Source organism: Molothrus ater, chromosome 2, assembly GCF_012460135.2.
Source record: "Molothrus ater isolate BHLD 08-10-18 breed brown headed cowbird chromosome 2, BPBGC_Mater_1.1, whole genome shotgun sequence".
In the NCBI taxonomy this organism is placed as follows: Eukaryota; Metazoa; Chordata; class Aves; order Passeriformes; family Icteridae; genus Molothrus; species Molothrus ater.
In genome coordinates, this window is record NC_050479.2 from 73,311,167 (window position 1) to 73,336,508 (window position 25,342).

Below are 25,342 nucleotides of genomic sequence, written 5' to 3' on the forward strand. Positions count from 1 at the left end.
CTCCTTTTCTTCAGTTTTCATGTTTCTACACACTTAAATGACAATAATTTCCTGAAAGTAAGTGTACTGCAAATAAAATATATTGCAGTGCTTGTGTACAACACAAATTTGTATGCTTAAGGTGCTCCTTTTCAGTAGACAAATGCTCAGATGATCTTTTAATTATCCTTTAAAACAGCTTCTCCACAAACACCTGAAATGCTGGGTGCATGGAATTTGGAAAGCATAATAAAGTTATCATATGCATTTGATTTCTTGCTGCAGTACTATGCTGAAAGTTCCAGTAGGCCAAAATATAATTCCATCATCGCAGCCTCTTGTAGATTTAACATTACATAGCTTTCTGAAGCTGCTTCCCTATTGATTTTATTCATAAAGGAAAAATATAAAGAACCCAAAACCACAAAAAAGAAACCCTCAACAAGGTTGTCTGCTGATTTGTTGTAATGTCTTACCTTTTCTTTCAAATGACAGCAGAATGAAAGCTTGGGTGTATCTTTGTACACCTAGAGATTAATTTGCAGCATTGTTGCCAGAAGATTCTATAGGTGTGCATTTTCAGCTGTTGTAAACATTGCATTTTATGACTTAGCTGAGGTATGCAATGGTGTGACTTTTATATTACAAAGAATATAGAATACCAAGAAAAAAGAGGTGACTTTCTCAGTGTTTTAGTTTGGGAATTTGGAAATACAAATTCCCTTCTGATTTGGAAATAGAAATTAGAAGGGAATTTGTTGAAATACAAAGTCTCTGTTTCTGTGCTGAAAATATGAGCCGTATATAGGAAGTCATCTTTTAAGTTTATTCAGTTAAAGCATATGTTGTGCGATGCAACAGAAGAGGTTAAGTTTGTTGTCAGTGTCGTTTAAGAGCAACAATTTCTATTCACAGTGTGTTAGAACAGCACAAACTGACAAAAGAACAGTGGGAAGAAAGAATACAGAACTGGCATGAAGAGCACAGGGGAATGTTAAGGTAATTATGTAAAAAATGTTCACGACACCTTTCATTATTATTAGGATGTATTTTGGGAGGTATTTGTTTGGCAAATGTTTCTTTTATACTGACCAAGGTAGGTAGTTATGAAGGACTTCCATGAGAGTTGAGTTTCCAGCTAGGTTGTTGGTTTACCTACATGATTTCTGGTAAGGCTGTCAACTGGTAAGGCTGCCTTCATCCACAGTTGCCTGCCTCTAAAATACATTTAGTATTTGCTTAACTCATGGGGCAGAAAGACAAAGTGCAATGATTGGACTCTACTTTGATATTGGAATGTAGAGCTCTTAAAGGTAGATGAGTCAAACTATTTTAGAGAGAGATTTAATTCATAACTAATTTTACCCCAGCTGTTTTTTCTGTAGTTCCCTTATTCTTACATTGTACTTATGATTTGTTGTCTAAACTATACCAATTTTTCTTCTTCATCAGGGAAGATTCTATGATGGAATACCTTAAGATAGCACAAGACTTGGAAATGTATGGAGTCAACTATTTCGAAATAAAGAATAAAAAAGGAACTGAATTGTGGCTAGGAGTTGATGCTTTGGGTCTGAATATTTATGAGCACGATGATAAGTAAGTGGGAAATACTCATTTTGCAGTTCTGTACTGGGAGTTGCTATCTGAGATTGTACAACCCCCACCTTACTGTGTGTTCAGTAAGATCTGGCAAAACAGGTTCTCCTTCTAATCTATGTAAGAGATAGAAAAAGAGAGAGAGAAATTAACTGCCAGAATGTTTGAATTTTAAAGATTAGGGAAGTAAAAGGAGGGAAAGGAAGAGCAGTTCTATGGAAGTTTAAATTTACATTGCTTTATGTGAATTACTATGCTAGACCATCTTTATATGATTTCTTCCTGTACTTTTCACTCAAAACATTCCCTTGGGTCAGGATGAAAAGGACATTTTAAAGCTAAGCAATGTATTTAATGAGAAACATTTGTAAGAGCCATAATGGGGAGTATAGATGTTGGAGCATGAAAAACTTAGATATTTAAAAGTGAAACCTTTTAGACACCAAAGAAAATAGGTCATCATGTGTCCTGATAAAAAGATCACATCATCTCTTCTACTTGAAGAGGGAAGAGCTGAAATGTGGGAAATATGAAGAATTTGGAAATAGAACAACAGACTTGCTCTTTTCTTTCTTTACAAGCACTTGTTAGTAGTATCTCATGTCAACAGACCGTTCACAGTGATTTGAAGTTACACATGATAGGTCAAATTCCAGATGGGAGCAGTCAACTTTAGATGTATATACTCTGTAACAAAATTCTGTAAGCCTTAATTGCCATTAGATGGCAATATAACTCCTGAAAGCAGGAAATATTCAAAATGTTCAGATCAGATTGAGTTATGAGGCAATTTTTTGGTATTTCCTGTCTCCTGATGTTAGCAATCAAATACTTAAAATATTTTCTGATATTTATAATTAAGATAATATGAATAAAAAAAAAGTCTGTGCTGACAGAAAAATATTTACTGTTATGCAGTTGATGCGTAACATTGTAACAATTTCTGAATTTAATGTGTTTTACTTAAGATGCAAGGGAAGTAAATTTAACTTGAATTCTGAAAATGTAAGATCACAAATCTGAGCTAAACGGAAGTACAGCATGGCTGAAACTTACTTTAATTTCAGTATTTGGAATGGCAATTTCTCACATTTCAGTAGTTACTCGATTTCAAGTGGAAATACAGTTACCAATGCCATATAAGGAATGAGTACATGATCATGATGTTTAGCATCTAGGTAATAGTAGTAGAATAAGTCAAATCAAAATTTCTATTGTTACGATGCCAAGTAATTTATTAAAATGTAATTAATTTGATGGAATATTTGGAAAAAGAAAAATCTACCAAAATATGCTTGAACTGTTGTTAATGTTCACACTAAAATATAGTGTTGTAAATGTAATATTCTAAATGTAGCTACGTGTAGTAGTGAGAATGGTACAGACAGAAGCCTTATTGAATTCATGTGTATATAGAGTGCACATCCTTGCTGCTTCTAATGAGAACTTCTTCTCTCTGAAGGCTAACACCCAAGATTGGTTTTCCTTGGAGCGAAATAAGAAACATCTCATTTAATGACAAAAAATTTGTCATAAAGCCAATTGACAAAAAGGCCCCTGTAAGTAGTGTGTACAATAGCATCACTTGCTGTATGAAGAGATTTAAGTCTGCAGGGACTTGTTCTGGCATTAAGGCATGAGTAAATAGTGGTGACATTTACTACTTCTACTGATAGAATAGTCAGTAATCAAAAGAAAATGTTCATTTTGAAATATGGTATGTTTATTTTCTCTCTTTTCCTTCTCATTGATACTCCTAAATTGTTGCGGGGTTTTATGTCAACTAATACTCTGTGATGCATTGAAAAGACAGCATAAGATGGTAAATTCTCTACCTTTTCTTTTTGCTTTTTTTAAATTAAAACAGCAAATTTCATGAGACTTTCTAGGTCAAATGACTTCAGAATAGAATAGAGAATAGTATCATTAAAAAAAGAAATTAATATTTTATATAAACCAGCTAATTCCTGGAGTGTTCAAGGCACAATTTTGAATTTAAGTCTCTGACAGTAACTAGGTTTATAGATTATGGTGTTCACTTGCTCAAAATATCAAAATACTTGTAAGTTTTCATTTAACCAATGCAAGAATGCAGTAATGTTTTGAATCCTGTCTAAGTGTGTTTTTTTAGGCTAATGGATACACTGGAATAACTTTTTTCTTAGGATTTTGTTTTTTATGCACCCCGTCTGAGAATTAACAAGCGAATTTTGGCACTGTGTATGGGAAATCATGAATTGTACATGAGGAGGAGGAAACCTGATACAATTGAAGTGCAACAGATGAAGGCCCAAGCTAGAGAAGAGAAACATCAGAAACAATTGGAAAGGTAATTAAAAAACTTCCATGAAACAAAAAAAAAAATTCTACCTTATTAAGAAGTCATAGAATATAGTATATCTTAGGATTCTAGAAAAGAGAACTGCTTTTCTTTCTGCACTATGTAAGCAGGTTTGTGAATTGGCATGGCTCCCCTGTCTTAATATAAAAGCGTATCTTTCTTAAGCTTCCAGCACAGTAATAGTAGTTGTACTGTTGTTCCTGTTATGTATTTTGTGCAATTCTTACCTCTCTGTTGCTTGATTCGTAGGGAATTTTATACTCTATGAGTGAACCCTTTAAGCAAGTTCAGTGAAGAATGTCCTGGCTTACCTTGAATGTATTTAAAAAATACTGTTGCTATTTCTAGCCCAGATGAAACATAATGCCCAAAATGCAGATATAATTCTAGATTTACATGTTGAGCCATAACCAAGGTTGATTATCAGTCCTCTTCATAAATTGTTCTTCTCTACAGTATTTTGAAGCAGAAAAAGGATTAGAAGTATTTAAAATTGTCCTTCCTGCTAGCTGAGTAAACAGAAAAATTGGCTACCTGCACCCAAAGAGTATAATTTAATATGTTGGAGAGTAAAGAAAAAACCTTTTCACTATTTTTTTTCAGAGCACAATTAGAAAATGAGAAGAAAAAAAGGGAGATAGCAGAAAAGGAAAAGGAAAGAATAGAGCGTGAAAAGGAGGAATTAATGGAGCGCTTAAGACAAATTGAGGAGCAAACAATGAAAGCTCAGAAAGGTGAGGTCATAGATTTCTTAAATCTAGTGACAGTGTTTAGTTTAGCTGGGTCCTTCAATTCCACAATTCTTTTTCTATGTCAAAAGTGTGTTTTGGTACTTTGGGGGGGGGCTAAGTTTATTTTACTAATAGTGGCAAGAATTTAGTGGTGTTCTATTTGATATGAGAGATATTCTTTTTCAGTGTTTAAATGACAGTGTGTGTGCTTTTGTCTGTATCTTTTTAATATAAAACCAATTTCTAGTGTAGCAAAAGTTTTGATTTAGTAAAAAGAAAATTAATGCATACACACTTCAACTCGGAATTATGAAATGCTCAAAGTGCTGAACACCTGGAGTTGAAGGGAGCAGGGAAATTAGAGGGGAAGATTCAAAGTACTTTCTCTAGGATTTTGTTGAATTTAGCTTTTAATTTGGAAATTCCTTGTTCCTTCCTCCTTTCCTATTCCCTTGTAAGATTTGAGAAATTGTCAGACATGAGTGACAAAACATGTAGGTTTCACCAATCACAGTTCTTTGTGTTTATTCACCCTGTAGAGTCCCTGCCTCCATGATTTCCCAGTCCCTCCTCTCCATGTTCTTTTTTTTTTTTCCCTACTCAGGTGTGGTTCACATTCATAAAAGTTTTGTTGCTCCTTTCTTTTCTTAACCCTTGGCTTCAAGCATCATAGAGACAATCTCTGGTTAACTCTATGCAAATAAATTGCATATGCCTGGCACTGCTCTCCAGCTCTACCCCTGCGTTTTTCAGTCTTTCAATGCAGAACAGGTTGGACACATCCAGACAAGTAACACTCTAATTGTGCTGTGGAATTGTTTAGGAAGAGCTATTTTGCCCAGGACAGAACAGTGTCAGAGTAATTCTGAAGGTTTGACAATATGCATTTTCTCATAACTTTGTGAGCAATATAGCATAATTTCTGATGCAATACAAAATGTTAATGTGTTGCTGGTCTTTTTAGCTTTCTTTGCGCACGTGGAAAAGTCTTTATATAAATGGTCTGTGTTAGTTTTGTGTTCTCCGTCTTCATATGAAGATTTGTTTGAGTAGTGTTTTTAAATAATTTTATTTTATTTAATTTTTAGGTACTGATTTGTAGAACCCCACATACTTGTGATGCTGTTAATTTAATTTTATAACTGTAGTAGTAGGCCTGGGAACCCAACTGAAGAATAATGGTCACATTTCTACGTAACACTAGAAGTACAAAGATGAAGCATGTGTCAGCATATCTGGGGAGGTGCTTTTATAGTATTAAAGCTTGTGGTGAAGGCAAATGGATTGTTGGGAAAAAAGAATAGTTGTTTAGGTTTTCTATTGGAGGAGTCTATGAAAGCTCTGCCTAGCCAAGATCATAGCAGAAATCTTATCACTAGAACCAGCAAAGAACTTTAGAAAGACTTTTTTTCATAGTCATCTAGTTTTTCTCATTGGGGAGGAGTATAATTTTGTCTGTGTAAACCTAACCTTGCAGTACTTCTAGATTATTACTTCTTCCTATTTCACTTAAGGGTTCTGTCCTTTAGATTTCAATATTTTGCTACGCAGGCAGCTGGACAGCTATTATCTCTCCCTTGATATAAAATTTTCCTCCTCTGATATACAAAGAATTTTTCTGACCCTTCCAGTGGGTCTTAAGTAATTTTGCTGGAGGCATGTGGTTAAATTTTCAGCTGCAATTAAGGAATCTGTCAGGCATTTCAATACGAAGAGTTGTTTTGCTTTCTTTAAGAGAGTGATTAAATGTACATGAAGTATCCTCACGGTAGGAGCATGTGCATGTATATGTACCTGTATTTGGGTTTTTACTTTTATCAGTGGAGTGACACTTTTCTGAAACACTAGGCTGTCAGAAATGTCAGGTGAGATGAAGTATCCAAAGAATATCTTAAAGTGGGGGAGAAACCAGACATGGAACAGAGCTCTGGGTAACGTGCTCAATAGCTTTTCTTAGCTTGAGGTGGTCTTGTAAATCTTGGTTAGTGTTCTAGGTTACTTTATTTTGGGCATGTTACAGCTGGTATCTGTGATACATTTGAGGAAGAGCTGGGTAGTGATACCTTGTCTGCAAACCTTCCTCTTGGCAGAGCTAGAGGAGCAGACTCGAAGAGCTCTAGAACTGGATCAAGAACGGAAGCGTGCAAAAGAGGAAGCAGAACGCCTGGAAAAAGAGCGTCGAGCAGCTGAAGTAGCCAAAGCTGCTCTAGCCAAGCAGGCAGCTGATCAAATGAAGAACCAGGAGCAGCTAGTAAGAAACTTTATTTTTTTCTTCAAAGTAGGATTAAAATTGGAAAAGACAGTTGAAAATTTTGCCTTTACCTTTGATTATGTCAAATGAAGAAGTACATTGAAACACAAAAGTACTTGAGATACTGTTAAAGAGTGTTGTGGGAACTGTTTTAGAAAACTGCATTAGACTTGCCACTACTTTGCAAGGCAAAAATGAAACTCTGGATCTCTAGGAGATTAAAAGATGACCACCACCTTTCAGACTGACAACACTTATTACACTCTCTTTCTAATAGTCTCAGGCTTATCCAGCTGAGCACCAGAGTAGCTTCCTTCTGCAGCCCTTTGGGAAGCTTATTCTCTGAGGCAGGTTTGTTCTGAAGCTTGTTGGTGATGGTGGAGAGTTGGTGACACTGGGATTTGTTGGGGTATTTTTGTTGCTTTTCCTCTTCTCTTGCCAGTGTTTGCAGTGTCTTCTCACACTGTGTTAGACTACTTCTAATTCAAGATTTGTGCATAATAATCAAGAAAGGCATGAAAATAGAATAAATTATTTCTCAACTCTTGATGAGCTCTTGATCTTCTGTAAACTTGGCACATAATTCTGATGGCAAGATTTAGCTTAATAGTACTGAGATTATGATCCAGATTCATAGTCTTAATGGTGGGACCATTAAAGTTGTATTAGACTGAAACAGCCTGAAATGCTAGTTTGTAATGACAGCTTGCTGTTTCCCAGCAAGCTTTGGAAGTGCAGAAGAGAAATATTTTTTTTCCTGGACATATCTCTGTTAGGCAAGAGCACTCTGATTCATTCCCTTTGTCATGTATGCTTAAAATTTCTATTTTTCACAGAGAAGTGGTGGATGATAACTAAATTTTCAAGCTGGATCATAGCAAAGGCTCTGCTTTCTTCTACTGCAAAGCCAGACTGATACCAAATTAAAACTTCTTCTTTGTTCTTTTGTTTGTTTCAGGCAGCAGAAATTGCTGAATTCACAGCCAAGATTGCACTTCTAGAGGAGGCCAAGAAAAAGAAAGAAGAGGAAGCATCAGAATGGCAGCACAAAGTAATGAGCCCATGCTGTGTGAAGTCAGAACTTCAAAAGGGCTAAGGGAAATGAGTGCGGGAATCTCACTAGAAGTCCATGGGCTCAAATCTCTCCCTTTCTGTTAGGCTTCAGAAAAGTCTTTCTTAAAGGTTTTTGTCCTCCAGTCTACTGAAGCCAGCCCATGCTTCTGTTTAACTCATTTCTTGATATTACGTAGTCAAGAAGGGGGGGCAGACTCATCGCAAAGGTATGGTCAAAGATTAGAAATTGCTTCCTTTTGTGTGATGGTGAAATAGATTGGAGCTTTGTGTTAGAGAGGAAAACACCTCAGGAGTAAGGTGTATAAAATCATGAGATTTGATGGAAGGCTGAACTAAAACAGTTAACAAAGGCACATGAAATGCAGCTGGGCAAAAATTTAAAGCAAAATAGTATCTCTTCATAAAATCTATAATTAGCTATGGAATGTGAGTAGTTGCTGTGCGTGGGTTCCAAGAGGGTTTGAACAAATTTTCATAAGTTCTGGTTAAGTATGAAATTTGAAGTCATCACCTTTGATCTAGGAAATTCCTAAGTCTTAAATTTCAGGAGGCTAGGAAAGTTGGAAAACAAATGGTATGATTTCTCTATTCCTTCGCTCTTCTCTTGTCTACTGCTGGAAATAGCTGGTCCCCCTAGTACAGCTTATTTTGAGCCATGTCTGGTTTTTACTCTGTCTCTATTTGAAAGTTTTCAGTGTGTAAGCTAGTCATGTCAGTTATAAAGAACAGTTCCATGTGTCTGAGAACATGTCAAATTTTTATTTTTCTGACTTTTGATAAATAATTTAAAAAGATGCTAAGTACTGTTTACTGCATTTAGGCTTTTGCAGCCCAAGAGACTTGGAAAAGACCAAAGAAGAACTGAAATCTGTGATGTCTGCTCCTCCTCCACCTCCACCCCCACCAGTTATTCCTCCAACAGAGAATGAACACGATGAACATGATGAGAACAATGCTGAAGCCAGTGCAGAACTGTCTTCTGATGGTGTCATGAATCACAGGAGTGAGGAAGAACGGGTAACAGAAACACAGAAAAATGAACGTGTTAAGAAACAGCTCCAGGTAATGAAGATTCATAGTTGTATCAGCACAGTTCAGGCTTTGGGGTTTCATCCTTCTTTTGTGAGAAATCTCACTGATGTTATGGTCTGCCAAGGAAACAGCTTCTTTATAATTTAATAGGTTTATTACCAGTTTACCAACCAGTATCATTCACAGTGTTCTAGAAATGGAGTATATAGCAAGATTGGATGTAAGATTGTGCTTTATAGCTTTAAAGTGTAAGTATGCTGTTGCATTAGCCAGTAAATGTTTCTAATAATTATATCATTTCCAGAACTCTGCATGTTAAAGCATAATGCTTTCCTTTTTCAATACCAAAACTAATTAAGTGGTATGAACTTGCTTGGTAGTATCTATGTTTGTTTGTAGTCACTCATAGGTGTTGTAAATGCAAAAACTCAAATTACACCCATTTTGGGTTATTCTTATTTCCCTAAAACTGAGCAATTCCTCCCAGGGTAAGTCTTATCCCTCGAAGCATAATAATCTCTAGTACTGGTAGCCCTTTTCCTGGTTACAAGATGTTTATTTGGGAAGAAAACAGAAGAAAAGGAAAGCTGCTACTTTGTCTGGCAGCATTGTCTTAGTAGCATGCATGTGTAGTATTCTTGCTTGGTCAGTCACTGACCAGATGAGGGAGATAAGTCTTTAGTTACAGAAACATTGAAAAATAAGGTGGTTTTCCTGCTTTATCCTGCTGGTCCCTTTCTGCTTGGATTTTATAGTGTATGAGGCTTTTTTTAATATAGTTTGATGTTTACACTCATGTAAGGAAAGAATCCTATGCTCTCCTTATCTGTCCTTCTGCATTCCTTCTGATAGACCTCACAACTTGAGTTACTGAGGAGCACAACAAGCATTCCATAGGTTGGCATTCAAGAAATTCTTATCCAGATTGCAGAATAGTTATTATCAGAAACTCCAGAACTGTTAAAGGATTAGTCAAAGCACTTAAATTCAAATATTTTATTCAACAGGCTTTAAGTTCAGAGTTGGCTCAAGCCAGAGATGAAACCAAGAAAACACAAAATGATGTCCTTCATGCTGAGAATGTTAAAGCAGGCCGCGATAAGTACAAGACTCTCCGGCAAATCCGACAAGGCAATACAAAGCAGCGTATTGATGAGTTTGAAGCAATGTGAGAGCTGGTATTTTGCATATATGTTCCTCGTAAAGCTGAACCACCAACAGAGAAAAAAAGCAGGCCTTTGCAGATTTGATGGATTGCACCCCACTTTGCCAAAGCACTTAATACCAGGTTGACTACAGTGACTAGAAGACAAATTTAGGGGAAGCTATTCAACAGTAAGGCAGTCTGTTAACTCTAGGTTTTGGGTGGGGGGAGGGTGTGGAGGTTAAGAGCAGGTTTTTCCCCATTGCGTTTTCAGTTTCATTGTTTGCTTGGGTTTTTTACCCGCCTTTGGAAACAGGTGTGAAGTATTTAATGACTGACAAGTGTATATATTGCTTAAACATTAAAAAAAAAGAAGAATGGAACTGTACCTAAACTGGATAGGTACTGTTTCAGTATGAAGTTTGAAATTGGTTTTCAATGTAGCTACTCCATTAAGAGTTTAATACTGCCCACTTTCAGTTTTGGTTGTTTTTTTCTTGTTTTGTTTTGGGGGTTTTTGTGTTTGTGTTTTTTTTTTTTTTTTCCCCAAGTGAAATTCTTTGGTGTTTCATGTCCTGTCATCATTGATGGTTTTCTTTGCCTACCTGTTCACAAAGGTCTGGATGGCAGGTGGTAGTTCCAGGAAATGTTTTTAAATGGAACACTACCTGTGGGCAGCACATGGCTGCTGATAGGCTTGAGTAAGTATTGCTTTTCCTAGCTGATTCTTTTAGATGTGAAAAATGTTCCAATGCAGCAAAGAGGGAAAAAAATAAACAAAGCTTAATTTGCTATTTGCTTGCAATTATTTTATTTGCAGTAGGGAGACCTGGACCTTTCTGGCAAGGGAGCATATGAAAACATCAGTCCCAGGGAGGGGACAGTATCCTACCTCACTACTATGTACATGATGACTGGTCCTTCAAACACCATGAAAATAACTGTTTAAATTGACTGTCACTACACAGTAGCATCGAAGATTGCTAGGAGACCTTACTCCTATAATTTTATTTTACTTTATTATGGATTTATAATGCTGAGTACTGTCTAACTGCCTTCTGTTGAGTTGAAATTGTAAAAGCATCTGGTGTATTTTAAAGCTGTAACCTGTCACTGGTATACTATATTCTGGGAGGGGTGTAGAATGTGTGTGTCAGTCAGTTTGGGTTTCAAATACAAAATGAAACTTCCCAGAATTGGAGTAAAAGTGTTTGTAGCTTCAGTTTTCAGTGAAGCTAGTATTGTAATTGTCATATCTGATGTCAGATTATTAAGTCCTTTCCCTCTTGAAAAGGAAACCTGCTCTTTTAAGAAATTTGCTTAGAAATTGAACTTTAGTAATAACTTTACAGTTAATGTGGACTTCAGTTACTCCCTATGTTAAAGTACCCTAGTAAATATTGACAGTGGAAGAACCTAGGTTTCTCTGAGGATGGTTCAGCTTTTTTTCTGTTTGATATTATGCACTCATAAATTTACACTCATCTATTAAAATTTGCCATTTTATTAAACATTTTTTTTTTCATGCACAATAGGTCTAAATTTCTCATGAACAGTCCAGACTAAGTTTGGTTTTTTATTTTGCGGTAAAAGTTTGGCTATGTGGGGTGACATCATGAAAATTAAATAAAGATACATTAATATATTTTTGGTTTGTGGGGCTAAACATATCTGCTTGACCTTGAAGATTGATGTGCAGATGCTGTGCACATGCTTTAAAATGCTGCTTGGTGGAAGTTGGTGTTTCAACTTGCAGTGCATTGTAAGAACAGTTTTTGTTTCACAGGCTTCATACACCGAAGCTTAAGCAAATTTCTGAAGTATTTAAACAGTTTGGCATGGCAGGTGAAATACTGTGCTTCCAGTGAGTTTTCATTTTTCCCTGAAAAGTGTGCACTAACACTGATCCATCAGTTTCAGTGTTTGGAAAAAACACCAGTAAAGATTGTTGTTCATAAATCTACAACATATAGAGTAGGACTGAATGGATTCGATCCATTTATAAAGCTGTGTGATTTTTTTTTTTTTTTTAATTCAAACAACCAGGAACAACCATTTGTAATACAGGTTTTCACAATGAACAAAGTGGTAATAGCTGCTGTCACCAGCAGTTGGGAACACTTACTGGTGCAGAAATACTAAGAATACATCTAATGATTACTCAGTGAAGTAATTTTCCACATGCTTTTTCCTTTAGCATCATGTTTTGTGTTGTACAATTAAGCTACAATTACATCTACTATTTTGGATAACATTCATTGGTTAAAAATAAAGAGATACAGTTAATTTCTCTGAGGTCCATTGTTGTTATTTAATGCCCTTTTTTTTCTGACCGCTTTACTGAGCACAGTCCAATAGCCTCTCTTTCCAGAGCAGTGTCGAAATCTTGATCTTTTTGTTTCACACTCTGGTCAGAATGAAATTTAAAAAAATCAAATTGTACCCCTAGAGAATGGTATTTTGCTTAAGAAATTACCACATACAGTTAGGAGGAAGCACTGGTGTTTGCAATTCAAAACAGGATGTGAATCGTCACAGCAAATTTGCTCTCTTGAGAACAGAGGGTAATTTGGCCATAGAAGAGCTCTGTGGGTAATGTCAGAACTTTCAATCACTGCCTACATATTGCTTAGCCCCAGGTTAAGTGAAATTTAGTTTAAAGGGTCAATATCTTAATTATAGTTAAACCTTGATCTCTTTGTTTTTGTTGTTTTTTTTTTCCTTTTGATACTGTACCTTATAGTATACAGTGCTGTCAAACACATGCATGGCCGTGTGCTTTAAACAATGGCAAGTTAATGGGCTTTTTCATTTCTCTAATACACTTGATAAAGACAGGAATAGTCCCATCTAAATAGGTGTACAAATAATCTGCTAAAATGTTCTCACATGAATTAGACCTTGTCTCAGGTGCCATTCCATTCTCTCTTGAATTTGTTTGGCCTTGCACTCAGTACAAGCACATTGACCCTATCTATTGCTCCATAGGGCAGAATTGCTATGAGGAATTAAAACTTGGTGCTTGTAAACATGCACATTTCTAGTTTGATATTTCCCTCTGCTGAAGCCTTAGCTCTGAGGTTTCTCACTTGTTAGCGAGGTTAGAGAGCTTCTGCATAGGTATGTAGCTTCCCAGTAGTGTGGTTGAAAGGGGAGGCAAGTGCTTTGAAAGATTATTTTTTCAAAAATATGCTCTTGAGTTGGAGAAAAAAAGATGCAAAATAGAGCCACTATTTACAGACTATTACAATCAAACAGAATGCCTCATTGTGCAAGAAGATGTTCTGTCTTCTTGAGGTTGTCTGTTCTACAAATCCAAACCTGCGTTTTCTGTCACTTGTACCAGTTTGGAAAGCATTATAGTACTTTTGCATTTTTCTTAAAACATGTTCTTTAGGGTTTTTCAAATTACCTACTTCGAGCACCTCTGAGGAAAAAGGAGGTTTGTTCTAAATGAGGTATTTCAAACTTCTGAATAAAAAGCACCACAAATATTTTCTCTAAATTTTTAAAGAAAAGATAGAGATTAAAATAATTAATTAAAACCTTTTGCTTTTGAAGAGGAACTTTTATGCAAGCATTTTCCATGTCTGTTTATTTATGGATAATCTAAAAAGTTGTTCTGCCCAAGACATCAGGGGTTTTAACAACGATGATGTATCCAAGTGGGCTGAAGTATTTGATCCTGGTGTTTGTAAATACACTTAAAGTGGCAACATGAAATTGAAAGCTTCCTTATGAAAAAACAAAGTTCACTTATTAATAGGAGTTGTCTCATACACATAATTCAGTTTATCTTGGCTGGGAGATACATTTTTAAAGAGAATCTTAATACATGTCAATGTATCAGCATACAAACTGTGGTTATTTCTTTGACCCCCCTGGGGCACGTTCTGCTGTTTGTGCTTGTAGGTGGAGAGTACCTGCTTCCCAGTGGGAATGCTCTGCTGCCTGGCTGGCTGAGGAGATGCTTCTGGCTGGTGGCCATGGGCACCTGCCAAGCACTGTGTCCCACTGTTCCATTCCCAAGCAGCACAGTCCAGTGCCTTTCCTCCCCACAAATTGGTCTGCAGGCAGGGGAGTTCTGCCTGGCTGCTCCTTTTCCCACTTTGGGGACCCAGTCAGCAGCAAGGGGCAACTTAAAGCTGAAGGGCTGGTGTGATGATAGAGGGCTCAGTGAGGAGAGAAAACCCCAAATGCAAATGTGCACTACATGCCCTTACTGGCTCGTTTATTTACTTGTGTGAGGACTCCTTTTCAGTGTAGTCTGATGGCAGGTGTGTGACCAATAATCTGTTTAACAATTTTAGTAGCCAATTTCCTGGAGCAAGTTGTAGTTTTCATTTCACTGAGCTGAGTCTTGATCCATAGGCATAGGCCAGTTGCCTGATTTTATTTTGATTCATGGAGTTTGTCACTTGTGTTCGCTTTACTGTCTGAGTTGATGATCTGCCTCTTGGAGTGCTATTAAATAAGCTTTGCTTTGCCTTTTTTTTTTTTTTCCACCCAAGAGATTGCTGCCATATCAAATGTATATGTTTTGTTCAATGTGAATGAAGTGGACTCACCAAGCCCAAAAGACTTTCTCACCAAGCTATCAAATTTCTTCAGAAGAGAACACAACACTTGCAGCAGTGCCTCAGGAAGGGACAGATTATGCCCACATAGCTCACAGTTTAGGGAATTACAAAGTTAGCAGGAGGAAACAGAGCATTTTGAATTGTTGGTATTCCATGAGGTGTTTATATTGGCTTTTGTAAATAATATGTCAAGAGTGTTTCTGTTCACAGCAGTAGGCTTTAGGCAGCAGAAGAAACGAGGGGAGATGGAAATGCACATCAAAGGAGGCGGCCTGCTTGGTTCAAATGTTCCTAATGCACGTGTGCATAAGACTTAATGTTTCCTGTGCTCTGGATAAGTGGATCAGGTGAAAAGAGATCAAGCTCAGAGGTAGGATAATTGCACTGCTTTTTGTGCTTATTTGTTTTTCTTTTGTGGTTTTTTTTTTTGTTTCTTGGTTTGCTTTTAAGGTACCTTATTTACAGAGGAGGAGTTGCCATTATTTGAAGGCTTTTATAAAGCCTGCTGCCCAGCACTAAAAGGTCTTGGAGTTCTTAAGGCCATGTGCTCCCAGCCTGGCCTCTGTGTTATAGTTGTAACTCCCTCTGCAGTGTGGTAATTTTGCCCCAGCACGTTTCTGCAGGGCCAGGAGCTGTGCACATGCAGGGTTCTGCTGCCCCACTGCTTGTTGCAGCAACACGAAACCCATGTGTGCCCCTGTGAAACAGTAATCGCTCCACAGCCCTGTGGCTGCCTACACTCAGCTCAGTGGGATCTTATATCCACAGCTCCCTACAGCCTCAGCTTTCACACCTCTTATTCACCCTCCATTTCTTCTTTAAACTTGATACAGTATTTAACTTCTTCATCTGTGGCTTCAGTAACGTTCTGCTGAACTAAGCTTATGGTGAATGGTTGAATACTGTGTCAAATACTTTCTTTAAATATATCAATGAGCTGCACTTTTATTCAAATAGCACTTCTGATTAATTAATAATCTCTGTGAATATGGTAATTGCAGTTGTGTTGCCAGAAAGAGATTCATTTGCACTGAGACCGAGGCACAGAACTCTTCTGCTGAGTGCGTTTCAGTCTTCACCAAAGTCGAGAAATAGCATCCAGAATACACAGATGAGTGGATCCTGATCCCAACTGCCTTTATTGCTGGAAACAAATTCATTTATATCCAAGTGATTCAGTGTTTGAGATTCAGGTAACCTTGTTCACACATCAGAAAAAACTCTAAAAAATTTAAGAAATCTTCACACCATTAATCAGCACTCCACTGTTTTGTTTCATGTCCTTGATAGTGTCTCTTCAGTTTAATTCACCTTTTGAATTCTTGGATCTCTTCTCTTGTGAACAGTGTTTTGGACATCTGTCTCACTGCTCAGTGCCAGTTGTACTTTTCCATACCATTTGGAAATGCAGCTCTTTCTTCTTTTGCATTTGGGATCTTAGTGTTGTTTTCAGCAAAGCCAGTGAACTCATCATCTTCAAATTTAGAACTATTACTGCTGCTTCTCAAAATAGTATTTGGATTAATTTTGTGTGCATGTTCTCTTACCAGACATGCATGGCATATGCCACCTTATAGCATAAATAATTGTATTGACTAGTTAATAATTGCTGGTAGCTTTCTGGAGAAAATGTCAGAAAACAAATATGTTAATGTAGAATCTGAATCATGTGTTTATACCCATGAGGTTCAGCTTTGAGCCTAGCTCTGCTCACATGCACAAGGGAGTATGTGGGAGAGAGAAATTCTGTGCTTTCACTGTGTAGCTCATCTGGCTGTCTGGACTAGGCAGGAGAAGGCATTGGAGCAGGATGGTTATTCCTGCTCAAACAGCAGAGCTGTCAGGCACAACTACATGGTGCTGCAGCTTTGCTTTTCTGCACAGCAGTTGTCCTGGATGTAAAAATTAAAAAAAAAAAAAAGAAGAAGCGGCCATGAAATAGTTGGCTTTTCCTGTGGAGTCCTAAATAAGGCTTTATTATTATTATATTCCTGTCTGGCTTGAACCTTCTCTGCAGGTCACTCTTGTAAAAGCTGAACTCCTCTATAGCATAAGCACAGATACCTGAGAGCAAGAGTCAGGGATCCCATGGTTCTTCAGCCTGCCCTGTTGTCCTGATTTAGGGCAAATTTGGGAGAAAACCTCCAAAGGGGTTCCTCTAGAAAGCAAATTCAAGTGGCCCCTCCCCCAGCTGGTTTGGGGAAATATTTCCTTGGAAAAAAGTGGAAAAAACTGTTTATTTAACAGGCAAAGCACTGACCAGCACAAAAAAAAAAAAAAAAAAAAAAAAAAAACAAAAAAAACAACAAAAAAACAGTATTAAACAATAAAACCTCTTGCCACTCCAAAGAGATGACAAACTCAGAAAGTCCCCTTTGTGGGCTGTAGCTCACTAGCTAAAACTAACTAAAAAGCAAAAGGAGAGCTCTGTCTTGCTGTCTGTCCATCTGTCTGCAGACAACCCAGTCCAGGAGCAGGAATGTGGAGTGAGTGCAGCTTCTGCAAACAAATGGCACACTTCTTCTCTCCCCCCGCTTCACTCTCAGAACAGTCTTGAAGGTGCACAACTTATTTCTGGGCTAAACAGACAAGTGGGAATACGAGCATCATAAAGTCACCCCAGGACACCTCTCTGTAAAAAACAGTGACAGGTGTGGGGGAAAAATACCTGTCTCTATTCCTTGTAATAGAGGGCCATGAAAAAAGAAATTCTGGAATTCTACTTCTTTCTAGCAGTGGCTTCTGTATGCTTTGGGATGGTCCTTTCATATGTGCTTCTCCCTGTCTTCTTTGAACTGGTTCTTGCATCTCACTTCTCTTTGCTGCTTTACTGCTTGGTTTTGGTTTTGGTTTTGGTTTGGGCTTGTCTTTGTTATGTTGTTTTCTTTTTCTTCTTGCTAACGTGTCATGTCTTTTATTTCGTCTGAAGAACAGATTTCAGTTTACATCACTGACAGTTTCAATGCAATTAAATAACTTTGTTTCAATATGAGAATGCAAATTAAGATAGGGAAGGAAGATGTTGCATAATTATTAGTTCAAAAACATTGTGAGGGTAAGTTTAAGCTTGCAGTCCCAGCAAAAAAATAGGGTGCACTTAGCTAACTAATTAGACCTAAGGTGAAAAATGGAAGCAGACAGCTAGGTATGACAAGGTAGACTTCTCAAACTAAATTCACAATAGAAAAGTACTTTGGTAACACTCATGTGGCTTTTTATTTATTTGCACTTGCTGGATTATTTTGAGAACACTGGAGAAGAAAATATTGAATCATTCTTCAGTCATATTTTCCTTAATTACTTCTGTTGTGTCTTATTCTACCAATTTAAGAGTAAAAATGATTTTTGTTCCTCTCCAGCAATTTTGTAAAATTATCTTTCACCTATGACACTGAAATTATCTTTGCAATTTGGAGCTTAATGGTAGAAACTATTTTCTGAGGGAGAGGTATCATGATTTGTTTTGTGTTTAACTGAGCTTGATAATTTATATGTATGTATATATATGCACATACATATTAAAAATGTATAGATAGCATGGTTAAACTGGAGATTTCTAATAGAGCATGTGGCACCAGGCCTTGTAATGGCTGTATTAAAGTGAAATGTACAAGTTGCTACTTATAGGAACTTTGGTCTTGAATAGCTTTAAAAATGAGACTTTTTAAAACTGTGTTTAAAGTACAATTTAAAAAATATCACAGCAGACAGAGTGAATATGGTTCAGTTTTGTTCTTGATCTCAGAATCAAATCTACTTATCTGCATGTTTGATTTTAGCCACCTGTTCCAGCTGTTCCTGGGGATCTCTTGGTACCAGGAAACATTTCACTGGTTTCAGTGGTGCCTTAACAGCCTACGGTTTCACTCACTGACAGAAACCTGTTTCTTCTCCCCACCCATGTCCAGGAATTTATCTCAGACTTTTAAAGCACCAGTCTTAACCACATGCCTTATTTGCTTATGGTCAAGCCCTGGAAGTTCTTGCTGACTTTCTGTGCCAGAAAAGGATTTGTGAGGGAAACAGGCTGTGGTATAGAATTTTGATGTTCCTACATGTTACATGCTGTACCTGCACTCATAAATGAAAAAAAAAATCCTATTGAAGGCTTCTTTGTTTTGAATAGATGCTTATTCCCCATGCTTACTAATATCAAAGAAAATTTGGTTATTTACTGTTTTTCCTGATTAATTTTGAAAAGTATTATGATATATTGCTACTTACAGCTGAAGTGTTTCTTGCTCTAAAACAATCAGAATGAGACGTTCACAACAAAGGAAGGTTCACATAGGAAGGTTGAATATAAAATACTGGTTATTCTTTGCCTAGTCATAATATATTTAAGGGAATCATTCTCTGAAAGGAAAACAATTTTCAAGCCACTTTAACAATGTTTTTCTCTACATGGAAAATATAAATTTTTGAAATGTGTCTCCACTCAAGTAAGTTTTGACTCATTGTGAAGATTTCCAGCAGAAAACTTTAAACTTTAGGAGAGAAATAAATTTGAGAGAGATTCTTTATGCTGTCCTCCTTACCTTTTTCTCCAAAAGGCTCATGCAAAGGAGCAAACCGAATAAACGAAATGCCAGAGCTTACGCAACAAACAGCACGTGTGCTGTGCTAAAACAAAAATATGTCTGAAATCATACTGGCTGTGATTGACTGTTCTACAAATATGTCCTATATTTGGTGTATTTGTGCACAAGGCATTTTATTTCAGCCATCTTTGGGAGCAGTTTTAACAGAATCTGTGTTGCACTCACATGGGGTTTGTGTTACCTGCAAGAGCAGATTGGTCCTTTAAAACTACCCCCTGGGTGGATTTTCAGTTAGGTTCTTTGTAATGCTAAAATTTGATAGCAAAACTGAACTGCCATGTGCAAAAATTTGGCATAGAAGAGTACATGGAGAGTTGGACCTGCTCTTCAAGCTGAAAGCCTGTGAAGTTGGGTTCTGGGTGTCCCTGGGTGCCTTGGCCACAAGAATTGTGTGTTTCTGAAATCACTGTTTCTGATGCTCCCTTGTTGTGCTGACACCTTAGGAAAAAGCTTCAGTCAGAAGTTATATATGGAATAGCTGCAGGAAGTGAAGTATGGCTCATATGATGTTGCTGCATATTTCTGTCTATTGTTTAGTATCCTTTTGCTAAATCTATTTGATCTCTCTGTGTCTTTCTGTGCAGGTTACAAAAGTACGATCTCTTGCAACCCTTAGGATAGGAGCAAGGTAAAGATCTGCAGAGGACCTGGGGTCTGCCAAGGCCTGCTATTGCACTTCTGTAAATCTGGACAGTGTACAGTGCTTTAACTTAGGTACCTGGTCTGTGAAGAGTTTTTGGAAGGACCAGGAAATGCTGTTACAACATTTCATTAGTGTTTGATTCTCTCATGGTCTCTTAATCTTTCCTTTGTTGTCTTTTCCCAGGAGAAAATTAGCTATTTGAAATATTTAAGCTGTTGTTATTTCCAGGAAAACAGGAAATAAGACTAATGTGTTAATCTTTAACTTGTAATGGGATGTGCTAGAGTAATGTGACCCTCCAGAGTGCTTGGGGCATCCTGTAGGCTTTGTCCACAAGTGATGTAGTGTGGGAAGCCTGACTTATATCCAGCCTGGGTAAAGTGAAATGACAGTAGATACTTTCCAAGTTTTATTGGTTTTCTACACAGTTTCTAATAGCCTTGATGATACCTGAACAGTGTCAGATAATTTTCTAATGTAAAAATCCCAGTTTAATATGTCTGTATATACATTCCCAGTGTAAGCACCCCGTTGCTCCTTGCCTTTTTGTATGCTGTCAGGATGTGCATACTGTGTATACGTAATTGCTGGACTGTGCACCCTGCACAAGAGCCTGAATAAATGGGTTTTAACATTCATCCAAAGAATCACTATTCATTTGATGATCAGTGGTGCTAGTGGATTTTCTTTCACTTCTTGGAGAAGGTTTAATTCATTTTGTAGCACCAATCCAAAGTGGAGTTTCCAGGTAAATATCTGGTGCTATGACCAGGTAAGCCAATGAGAGGCTTTATTTACAAAGATTACTCTTGATGAAGGAAAAGACAGCTGGTAATTAAGGAGCTGTTAAATGAGTAGATGGACACCCAAATTATTCTCAAATCCAGCTAGCAGCCCTGGGAATATACCAAACCTTGGTATATTCCTCAGAGTGAGTGAACTTCGTGTTCCTTGCAGTGCCCTCTTGCACAGTGGCCTCCTGTATTGGGAACTGTGCCAGTAGATCCCTCAGAGGACGTGGATCGGAAGCAGCAGCTGCCAAAGCCTCTGGCATGTGCCCAAAATCATTGGATGATAACTGCCCAAGGAGGAAGCTGCCCCGGGGCTCTGCAAGCATCCCATGGAGCTGGGACCTGCCTTGGAGCTGCTGCTGTGCCTCCTGTAGGCAGCACCTCTGGCAGAGCCCTCCAGCTTGGCTGAGGGAGGAGGGGCTGTGTGTCCTGGGCCCTCCATCCTGCCAGGGTTGGGAGCCACATCCCCCACACCTCAGGACTGCAGTTGGGTAGGGTGGGCAGTGGGTTGTGGCCAGGCTCCTGCTGAAACCCTTGCAGAGACAGGGGCTGTCGAGAAGGAAGCCTCCCTTGCCTCTCACTGGGACACCAGCACACCACCAGCTGAAACAAGGCCCTGGCTCAGCCCTTGGAGGACAAAGTTCGGGTTGAAGATGCCAAGAGGAACATAAAATCCAAAGCTGTGGAGTTTTCAGGGTCTGATTTGCACACATAGGCCAGCACTGGGGTCTTGGGACTGGCTTGCTCAGCATATGAGTGATTATTTAAAATTGTTTCTGCAGCCTCCCTCTCCCTGCATGACCCATGTAGGGGCTTAGAGATGTTCCTGCTGCTCAGGGGACCAAGGCACAGTGGCCTCCATGAGTTTCATGTCTAGCAAGTGTTTCTGCAACACCTGCTGCTTAGAGGCCTTTGTTAGGACTGTGCTTGCTTCAGGTACCAACAGTTAAGGCAGTAAAACCCTTTTGTGCAAATATTTCTTTAGTACCATCACAAAATGTTCCTGAGGATTTTGTCTAGTGCTGCCCTGGCTGCCTAGGATGCTTTTTAGCTTCTCTGGTGAGTGCTGAAGTTCTCTGGTGGATGCCCTGCAGAGGGGGAATTGGGCAAGATGAAGTGTACCTTAGCAGCAGCAGGTTTAAAACCAGAGGCATGAAGATAGAGTTTCTGATACAAGGAAAGTTCTGGGCTCCTCTCACTGTTGATTGTAGCATTGCTCAAGCTGGCCTGGTCTGGCTCTGACAGGTGGGATTGGCAGGCAGCTCATTAGCTGGAGCGTACAGGTTCACATCTGCTGCTAGCAGCCAGCAGGAGCTGCTCTGGGAAGGGATGGCAGCTCCCCCCAGCAGCTACAGGAGGAGCCAGCCCGGGAACAGTGCCTGCCCTGCTGCAGCAGCCGCTTTGGATGAGCCTGAATGGCCGGGAATGGCCGCAGTCTGCCCTGCGAGGGCAGGGGACCGGGGCGCGGTCCTGCCTCTGGGCAGGAGCTTTCTCAGTCACCTCCGCGGCAGTCGGGATTTTGCCCTGGTGAGGATGTTGTTGGAATTGCAGATTGGTATTTACCTGTAGGTAAAGGTCTGTCTGAAATGTTGTAGCAGAGTTGTACGATGAAAAATGCTATCCAGCAGAGCAGGAGAGAGTGAATTCAATCGTGCCTGTGAATGTCTGGCATCAAAGAGCGGTGCCTGGTCTGTAAGGCAGGAAGCAACTTGATTGCCACTTGAAACGGTGGTGTCCTTCCTTGTCCCTCTCTCCTCCATGCTATTTCCACACTTGATGGCTGGCCAGCAGCTTTGCTTCTCCTTGTAGTTCATCCTGGGTCTGTCCTCTAAATTCACCAGTGATCTTTGCATCTGTGCCTGCAGCAGGGTGTGGATTTGGAAGCAGCCGGGCTGCAGGTGGCCCTGGCCAGGTGGGCAAGCAGTCGATGGAGTGCAGGCACCCTGAGTCTCACAGCTGAGCCACCTCACTCCCCTGACTGCAGAGGGCAATGTTGTAAACTTGCAACCATTTGAGGGTTTCTTCCCAGTTTTTGTCGTGGTCTGACTGAAGTTCTGCTGCTGCCTGGCTTTCCGTGGTTGACGTGCACTGAGGAGAGGAGAGTGGTAGCCTGCCTGCCTCCTATGGCAGCACTTGCTGGCCCGCAGCTGGGGGCGGGTGTTCCATTCAATTCGTTTTAAATGGTAAAAGCTGGGGTGAACAAGTTAACTTTCATTAGAAGTCTGATCCAGGTTTAGAATAGGGTAGCAGCCCCATTTCCAGGCAGCACATGGCACACTAACACTTTCCATTTTTATCATGCTGACGTTTTCCTTTTTCCCAAATCATTCTATAGATGTAGCCCGTGCCAACCGTGAGCAGCTTTGCCGCATCCCATGTGCGCAGTTTCAGCATTAATTAAATCGCTTTGTCGCAGAGGAACCAAGGGGAGCTCATTTAACCAGGTATTAAATAAATGAACAAACAAACATAACATCATCCCTCTCTGCAGTTCCTGGAGTGCTCCTTGCCATCATGACCATGATGAGACCAGGGCAGAACATTGGGGGCAGCTCAGTACTGAGGATTACCATGGTCTGCACCTCCCAAAAAGCCCAAAATGTTTAACTGGGTTTGAGTCCCAGCAGCTCTGTGCTTACAGGCACTCTGCAAACATGTGACTGATGCCAGAGTCCCCAACAACTGCTGGAGGTGGCTGCAGTGGGAGAGCAGCTAGCAAAACACTGCCTGAGACAGGCAGTTCTGCCACTGAATTCAGTTCACTTTCTTTTTCCCCCACCAGGGAAAATAGACTTTCAATTCCTGAAACTGGTGAAACATAATCCAGGTTTGTGCATGCCTGAAAGTTTTGTAGAGCTACATGAAACCCAAAAATTCCTTCTCCCAGGCACCCTGGCCAGACCCCAAAGCAATTTTCCCCCTTTCAGGCCACTTCCCAAGGGCTGGAATGTTGGGTCACCCAAAGCACTGCTGCAGTTCTTGTTCCAGGGTGCAGTTGGGGATCTCTGTAAGGTGAGCCTGGCTGGCGTAAGGAACCTGCCTGGAGAACATTGCCAGCTCCTTATCCCCCACACTCCTCTTGCTTACGCTTCACCCAGCTCATGTAAATTAATAGCAGCGTTGAATTTCTGTCATATCTACCTGCTGCTCCTGGCAGATCAGCTAGGAAAGAAAAAGCCTGACTGTTGCTATAGAGACCATCAGATGGAGTGGCACCAGAACATCTTCTGCACCACTGCCACCGAGTGCTCACCTGTGTCCCAGCACCTGACTGGTGACCATGCTGGGAGTGGGACACCCCTGCTCCTCAAGCCACCCCTGTCCTGCCCTGCAGAACTCCAGGGAGGACTGATCTCTGGGTGTCCTACAAGCTGGATTTATGCAGGTCTTCCTCAGCATGAAGCTTCTCCCAAGCTCTCCTTGAACAGGCTTTTGGGTTGGACATGTCCCCAGGGATGTGCAGGGAAATGCACAGCAGCAGCTCCTTCCTGGTGCTGGTTGTAGGACTGTGGGAGCCTGCTGGGAAGGCTGAGTGAGACAGGGTGTGTGACAAAGCTGGTTGGTGGAGGCAGCTTCAAGCTTTTCCAACACTTGTGCTGCTGGCTCTGCCAGGCCAGGTGTCCCAGGACTGGGTGCTGAGGTTACTGAGTACAGGTGCTCTGCTGTGACACTGAGGAGCAGGGTGATGCTGGTGTTTATTGCACGTGCTCGGAATGGGCCCAGTTCTGTGCCAGCTTTTTCTTCACAGTTACAGCAAAGGGGGCACTTAATGCAGCAGGACACCAAATCTCTAAATGTCCTTTCCATTTCTTTCCATTTCTTCAGCACAGAATGAGCTCAAAGATCCGGTGAGGCTGGAGGATGCTGCCCAGAGCAGCTCAGTGACATTTTGTCCTGCTTGGAAATGGTCTTTCAGGGAGCATCCCTGTGTGTTTGTGCAGCAGCCTCTCCCCAGCTTCTCCAGGCAAGGTCATGCAGGTTTCCAAGTTCAGGTTTCAGCTCCAGGATGAGTGACAGAGCCCTTTCATCTCCAGTGTCACAACACTTCAACCTGCATCAAGGGCTGCTGTGATGCCTGCCAGGCTCACGGGGCATTTTGTTACAGCTTTTGCTAGAGCAGTTTGTAAACTGGTGACAGAGTCTCTAGGCCCGCCCTGCAGGTGATGTGGGCAGATCTCAGGGGATTTAGAGAATTGACTGAATTGGGGAAACTCACGGTCCTTGATCAGCCCAAGGGAGAAAGCAGAGCTACAGAGGAGAAGCCTCAGGTGGTGGTAGAAGCACCATCCAAAGAGACCATACCAGATTATACAAACACCAGCAGCTTGATGTTTTGAGGAAAAAAAAAAAAAAAAAAAAGACTAGTTTAGCTGGTATTCTTGAAACAATCTGAAAAACTGAAATCCATCCTGTGCCAGCAAATCACCTATGAAGACACCAGCAAGTTTAGGGACGTGGCAAATCACAATTGTGGCTTTGTAACTCCTAATTATCCAGCACAGCAGTTTCTTCCCAAATGAGGAATGAGTGTAAGTGTGGTAGTGGCTGTGAGGTCTCACTGAAGACAAGAGTTACA

General features: G+C 39.8%; 1 protein-coding gene across 1 annotated transcript in view; it reads left to right on the forward strand.

The window, feature by feature from the left end:
* The window catches only part of RDX (radixin), a 44,690-nt gene extending 24,077 nt beyond the window's left edge, over positions 1–20,613 (forward strand). Inside the window, 11 exon segments of the mRNA XM_036404044.2 lie at positions 895–978; positions 1,432–1,578; positions 3,041–3,137; positions 3,744–3,907; positions 4,523–4,653; positions 6,741–6,901; positions 7,860–7,952; positions 8,796–8,808; positions 8,811–9,037; positions 10,015–10,175; positions 19,917–20,613. Of these exon segments, the coding sequence (XP_036259937.1) occupies positions 895–978; positions 1,432–1,578; positions 3,041–3,137; positions 3,744–3,907; positions 4,523–4,653; positions 6,741–6,901; positions 7,860–7,952; positions 8,796–8,808; positions 8,811–9,037; positions 10,015–10,175; positions 19,917–19,953 (1,315 nt within the window). The 3' untranslated portion in view covers positions 19,954–20,613.
* The last annotated feature ends 4,729 nt before the right edge of the window (positions 20,614–25,342 follow it).